The sequence below is a fragment of the Nothobranchius furzeri genome, chromosome 19, assembly GCF_043380555.1.
Source record: "Nothobranchius furzeri strain GRZ-AD chromosome 19, NfurGRZ-RIMD1, whole genome shotgun sequence".
In the NCBI taxonomy this organism is placed as follows: domain Eukaryota; kingdom Metazoa; phylum Chordata; class Actinopteri; order Cyprinodontiformes; family Nothobranchiidae; genus Nothobranchius; species Nothobranchius furzeri.
The window spans coordinates 2683555-2690221 of NC_091759.1; the positions used below are offsets into that span (position 1 = coordinate 2683555).

The window sequence follows — 6667 nt, forward strand, 5'->3', positions numbered from 1 at the left end:
ACAGTGTCAACACTAGCCTAGCATCTAGACCGGGGGTCCTGAACTAAACTTATTCAAGGACCAGAGTTTTTTTTCCAGCAGACACCGTGAGGGCCAGACGCTCTTCTAAAATAAAGGTTATTGTATCTTAATGTATTAGTATTTCTAAAGGCTATGTATACTGTTTTGATTGTAGTTTTTGTTGAGTTAGGAGAAAGTAAATAATTATAGATAAGTGGGACATGAATTTTGTTGCTAAAATTCAAAGTACCTGAATTGAGGGGCGTTAGGGCCCAAAGGGTTGGAGGCTGGCTGGAAAGTGGCCCACCAGCCACCAGTTAAGGTTCACTGATCTAGACCATCAGTTTGGTGAAGCAAAATTATTGGTCTAGCCATGCTCCATTGCGACCAAAGCAGTCCCTGGTGCCAGTCCAATCACAGTGTCTTCTTGCTTTGGTGGGCCAATCGCAGTGCTCTGTCGTTCAGGTGGGTGAGATGTTACTGCAACTGAGCGAAACCGAGATGGCTCCCTAGCAGCCTAATCACAGCACTCTATTGGTGGGCGGTATGTTACTGAAAAAACAAAGATGCTTGTTTGCGGCTTGTTTGAAACGGCTTTGGCATTCACTTTGGACTATTTTGATTAATGTGACTTGAGCTTTTCTTTGAGTCGAGCAGATAAAGGGACTTACTTCAAAAGGACTTGCTTCTGATCCCTCAATGGCATGTGGCGATCTGCCCCGTTGGCTGATTTTCATTGTTCACGGATCTGATTGAACCTAAGGCTGCATGCGTAGACAGTCTTGAGACGTAGGTTCTGCCCACAACTGGGTTGTTTGAATGGCTCATGAACCAGACTATATAGTTACATATGGGATAGCTTCCCAGGCTAAGTATAAAGTAAACCTAAAACGTACATTTTGTAGCCTAGTGAACTGGAACAAATTCTTGGTTTGCAAAGTTTGGTCTAGGAACGCTCCATTGGAACCTTTGTGGCCCCTAGCAGCATTCAGGTGGGCCAATCACATCTCCCTAACTGGCCCACCATTGTGGACGAATCTCAGCTTTGTTGGCCAATCAAGGCACTCTATTGGTTTGGTGGGTGGCGTGATGCGACAGAGTGGAACAAGATGGCGACAGCTTGTTTGAAACAGTTTTTACATCAATATTGGACTATTTAGACTTGGCCTCTATTAGAATCAGGAGCAGATAGATGTATTTAAGTTCTTTTTTTAGAAAACTGATGTATTTTTGCATTCTTCAACTGCATACTTCCTCGTTCACGATCATCCTTTGCGGTGAGTATGTCACGTTGTTCGTTGTCCAGTAGCATGCGGTGATCGTTTGAAAGACAAGGGTACAACCCGCCCCACAACCAAGAGTCTTCGATGGAGCGTTGCCTGACATAACAATATGTTTATTGTTTGAATATAAATATATTTAGTCTGGCTTACCAGGCTATAAATGTAGCAGAGCAACGTGACAACTATGTTTCTGGGATACGTCTAAAATGTGCTGCCCCTCGCCTGGTGGAGAACGGGCTTCTGCCTATGAGGGGGGCTAATAGTGGTGGATTACGCTTTGTGACTTGCGCATCTAATCTATTTTTTGTCTTGTCTAATCGAATCGAGGAAAAACCATTTGTTTTCCTAAATTAAACAGAGTAAAGCTCCATAAGAAATGTCCAGGTATTTAAAAAAGTTCCATCCTGGACCAACAGCTGTATAATGAGTATTCAATAAATATGCCCAACAAAACATTGTGGCAACCCAGTGGCTTTGTTCAAATACACCCGTTCAAAATTTACAAGACAAGTGAGGAGCTTTTTCAAGATCTGACAATTTCCTGTTTTTGTTAAACTGTGAAGCACAATAGAGGCAGAGTAAGCATCTCGCTTTAATTGTCATTTTTATTGCAAAACTGCCTCCCTTCATCCTCCTGTACCAATTAGGGAAAAGCAGGAGTATTTGTCTTAAGACCTTCCCTCAGTTGGTGCTCCGTCTCTACTATTAAATCATTCAACAGCTCTGTGCTTCTCATTAGCCCGCTTAGCAAAACTTCCTCAAAAATCACAGAGTTCAGCGCCTGGCAATATGAATGAACAGCATTCCTGGAAGCTTTTGAGGGCCGTTTTACCACTTTCTGGAAAATAAAATAAAATGTAGACATTTTCTGAACTTGACTCTTAAGTTTTGTTGTGAGGGTGTAAAACCTAAATGTTTTCCTGTAACTTCACATTGAATCGTTTTTATCTTAATACATTTTGCTTATGCTCCCCATAAATCACAATTTGTTCATAGAAATTTCATGTTGTCTTTATTATACTTGACAAATTTCTCATCCTAAATGTCATTATTTATTCTTTTTATGTTTATTTTATTTAATACTCCGCTTCAAGTATGTGGACCATTAAATTGAAACACAGATAACTCGTTTAATTGGTCATGATTTACGAGATGTGGTCATGATTACGAGACGTGGACAACATTACAAGTGGTTGTGTGTGATGGAGAGGCCAAACCCGCACCCTGATTGCATAGTCTCTTAGCCTAGCAAGCCATCCTACATATGTAAATATAAAGTCTGGCCGCAATCTATAGCGCTCCATCTGGGGGCAGATTCTTTGGTTGTCTTTCAAATGGTGTCCATGCAGTCAGACAGCCCTAGAATCAGAGAAACGAACAACATGATGTGTCCATTGTTATGGAAATCAGTCTACAGGGCAGTCCGCCTTACACCGTCAAGGATGAAGAAGCAAATACGTCATTTTTTGAAATAAACAACCTAAGTACCCCTATCTTCTCATGTCTCAAAGAAAAACACAAGTCCAAGTCATTCAAATTTGATGCCAAAACTGTTTTAAATGAGCACCGTTCTTGAGCCGACGCCATCTTTGTAGTGCTTCTCCTTCGCAGCTCTGTTGCTTAGCCCGTTCAACAAACATAGGACACGGTGACTGGCAAGACACAAATCTGATCAGGCCAATGGTAAACCTGCTGAGTCTACAATAGAGCGTGACTAGACTGACCTCCAGAGCAAATCTGCTACGGTTGGTCTTGATTTCTAGGCTAGTAGGCTCTGGCTCCCAAAATACAACATGGCAGCACCCATTGTATGTTATCAGGGGAAAGGACTCTCCCCCATGCAGAGATTACTGATGGAATATTCCAAAAATATTATAACCTCTGACAAAACGTTACACTAATGGCCCCTTTTGATTGAACTGCCAAGCATGAAGTCCCGCAAACAACCAACCGTCAACTCAAACCTCATTTTTCCACTGTTTCATTTGTAATTATTGAAATTAGGTTTTTAGATAAATTGATAAAAAATAATTTAAAAAAGCGGTTGCTTTTAGTAAAGCCATACAATCATAATTACTGCCCCTCTGTGTAATGGTTTCTAGCTTGTTTCTGATTATTGTAGATTTTTATGTTTGGAATTAGAAAATCAAAAGTTCAAGAGGAGTTAAAGAAGTTGAGGTGCATCATTTTGTAGTTTTAGTTTCAGCCAACAGCTGCAATCAGCTTTTTATAACTGTGAAAAAAATAGTTTTGTTTATTTCACCTCTTTCCCAGAAGCCTTTTAGAAGCACTTTCATTTAAATGCAGTCCAACATCTGATGTTGTTTGGGCTCAGCTTGTTGATGGAGGGTGATGGTTACCCGCTGAGATGCAGGACTCACTCGGGACTGGACCAGTCAAATCTCGTCAGACCTGGGATGACTAGATGAAACAGCCGTTCAAGACCCATCCGCACAGGTTTGTGTTCAAACAGCAGCCTGGCATGAGGCCTGGGAGACACAACCGCCCATGGGTCCATTTATAAAAAATTAAATAATCAAAGAGATGGAGAGGGAAAAGAAAAATATGACTTATTTAGTATGTTTACAGGTTTTTTTTCCTAGAGAGCAGATACATTTTAAAGAAAATAGATAAAGAAATCCCAAATGTAAAAACTTCAACTTCATTGACATAAGCACTGATCACCTGTTAAACAGGCAGGTGGTGAGATTCCTAACTTTGACTTTTCTGCATTTAAAAAACTTTTTTTTAATCGAAGAAAGAGGTAAAAGTCCATTTTAGGAGTAATACCATAAGATGGCTTAGTTTGATTGGTCTTTTACCAAGCAAACGTGACGTTAGAAACATATAAAAAAACTGACCCAAAGAAGCTTCTCGTTTCCTTTGATCGTGGAGGCACAAAAATCCACCAAAGTTCCCAGGGCAAGCATGAATTAGAAACTAAACCTGCATCAGTATAAGTTGTTGTTTTTGTTCTTCAAAAAAACAAGTGTTGCAAACTTCAGCTGTCATGAAAAAAAAAACACCATTTGCTTAGTAAATTAAAGCTACAGTAGCAAATCTGCTAAACAGGCTAGCTTAAAACATGTTCATGCCTCCTAACAACGTATTCTACGACAGCTATACATGTAAAAAAAAAAAACAAAGTGGTTTTCTCGCATTTGTCTACAAACCTAAGCCAATAACGCCCCTCGGTCCAAAAACAATGGGTTCATAGATATATGAACCAATGACTGTAAATATCAGATGGACAAATCCTCTGTGCTGTAGGTTTTTATAAAGCCGAACTGAAGCCCAATGGGCAGTTCCCACGACCGCCATCTTGGCAGCGTCACTCCTGGAAAAACAGCTTATCTGCACAGCAAATAAACCAATACAATATGCTAATGATAAATAGGCATCTGTTTGGGTGGGAGCACATGTTTCTGTGAAAGATTTCCTGACTAAAAAGATTCCTTCATACAAATCTTTTTACTGCATGCCCCGATTTTCCAATAACTAAAGAAAAAAAAAACATAATGCAATTAACACGTGCTCATCACATTTAAATTTCCAATTGTCTTCCTTCACAGCTGATGTAACACCATCAAAAGTTGCCTATTTAAATTGCAGAACACTAACACCAGTTCCTCAAGAGACCAGTGAAATAACAGTAAGTGTCCACCATTAAGAAACTTAATATACATACACAGGGAAAAATAGGCACGGATGCAAATGGGGGTTACGGTGTGACTACTTTGAGGCGACTTTGTGTTGCACCAGCTATTCATCACTGTGGCTCAATATTCACTCTTTGCTGTCCTTAGCATTATCTAATGAAGCCCCGTATGTAAATGAGGCTGCCCTTTTTTCCTTGATTTTTCCTTGACTAGTTGACTATAAGGAACGGGCGTTTCAACGTTAGACTGTATATACAGATTAATGTATGTATAGAGGGCATGGTTTATATAAAGAATCACATTTACTTTGGTTGTTAAAATAAAATGTTCTTTTCCAACTCATTATAAATAAGAAGCCATTATGGAATTTACAAAACAAGCATAAAAGTGTAAAATAGATTCAAAATGTCCTTTAGTGATATCTGTGTCATTTTTGATAAATACATTACCATCCAGTTTCTGGTTTTAATGTAACAGTTTTAATAATTCAAATTAGAGAATTTTCTAGTTTTTATGGAATTGGCAGAAAAATTGCAGGAATTTTAAAGTCTTATGAATCTAACACTTTCACTCCCCTTGTCATTTGTGTGAGTTAACAAAGAAGGTGTTTGATTATGCATTTAATTTTATTCCACAATAGTGAGAAACTTTTTTTTTTACTGCCCAAATGCTTTTTAAGTTCCATCCATCCATCCATCTATTTTCATTCGCTTATCTGGAGTCAGTTCGCAGGGGCAGTAGCCTAAGGCGAGAGGCCCAGACTTCCCTCTCCCCAGCCACTTTGGTCAGTTCCTCTGGGGGAATCCCAAGGCGTTCCCTGGCCAGGTGAGAGACTTAGTCTCTCCACCATGTCCTGGGTCTACCTTTAGGTCTCCTCCTGGTTGGACGTGCCCAGCAAACCTCACCAGGGAGGCAGCCAGGAGGCATCCTGACCAGATGCCCGAGCCACCTCAACTGGCTGCTCTCGCTTTCTAAGTTTATTAATTAAATGCAATAAATGGTGGAATTTCAGCACAATACGTGCTGAAGGTCTTTCATGGACGTAAAAACAAATAGTCGGAGTACTCGGCCCGGAGGGTTACCGCGGTCCCACCCTGTTGCCAGGCCTGGGGTTGGGGCCCGTGGGCGAGCGCCTGGTGGCTGGGCTTTTGCCCATGGGGCCCAGCCGGGCCCAGCCGGGCCCAGCTCAAACTGGATACATGGGCTCATCCAACTGTGGACTCACCACCCGCAGGAGGAACATGAAGGGTCCGGTGCAGTGTGGATTGGGTGACAAACCGAGGCGGGAGCCTTGGCGGTCCGATCCCCGGACAAGGAAACAGGATATTGGGACATGGAACGTCACCTCACTGGTGGGGAAGGAGCAGTAGCTTGTGGCAGAGGTTGAGCGGTACCGGCTAGTTGTAGTCGGACTCACCTCGACACATATCACTGGCTCTGGAACCCAAGTCCTTGAGAGGGGATGGACACTCTCCTTTGCTGGAGTTGCTCCGGGCGAGAGGCGGAGGGCTGGGGTTGGCTTTTTGTTAGCCCCAAGATTCTCCGCCTGTGTGTTGGGGTTTACCTCAGGGGACGAGAGGGTAGCTTCCCTGTGCCTTCGGGTCGGGGAACGGGTACTGACTGTTGTTTGTGCTTTTGCGCCAAATATCAGTTCAGATTATCCACCCTTTTTGGAGTCCCTGGGACAAGTGCTAGAGGGTGCTCCATCAGGGGATTCCATTGTCC

At 41.9% G+C, this 6667-nt stretch overlaps 1 protein-coding gene across 1 annotated transcript in view; it reads right to left on the reverse strand.

Annotated features, from left to right (window-relative positions):
• Positions 1–6098, reverse strand: part of LOC139064319 (CUB and sushi domain-containing protein 3-like) — a 27349-nt gene extending 21251 nt beyond the window's left edge. Inside the window, exons 1-4 of the mRNA XM_070547723.1 lie at positions 6025–6098; positions 5848–5913; positions 3665–3772; positions 1252–1379 (exon numbers count right to left, since the gene is read on the reverse strand). Coding sequence (XP_070403824.1) covers positions 1252–1379; positions 3665–3772; positions 5848–5913; positions 6025–6098 — 376 coding nt within the window. The remainder of the gene's footprint in view (positions 1–1251; positions 1380–3664; positions 3773–5847; positions 5914–6024) is intronic.
• Positions 6099–6667: the final 569 nt, after the last annotated feature.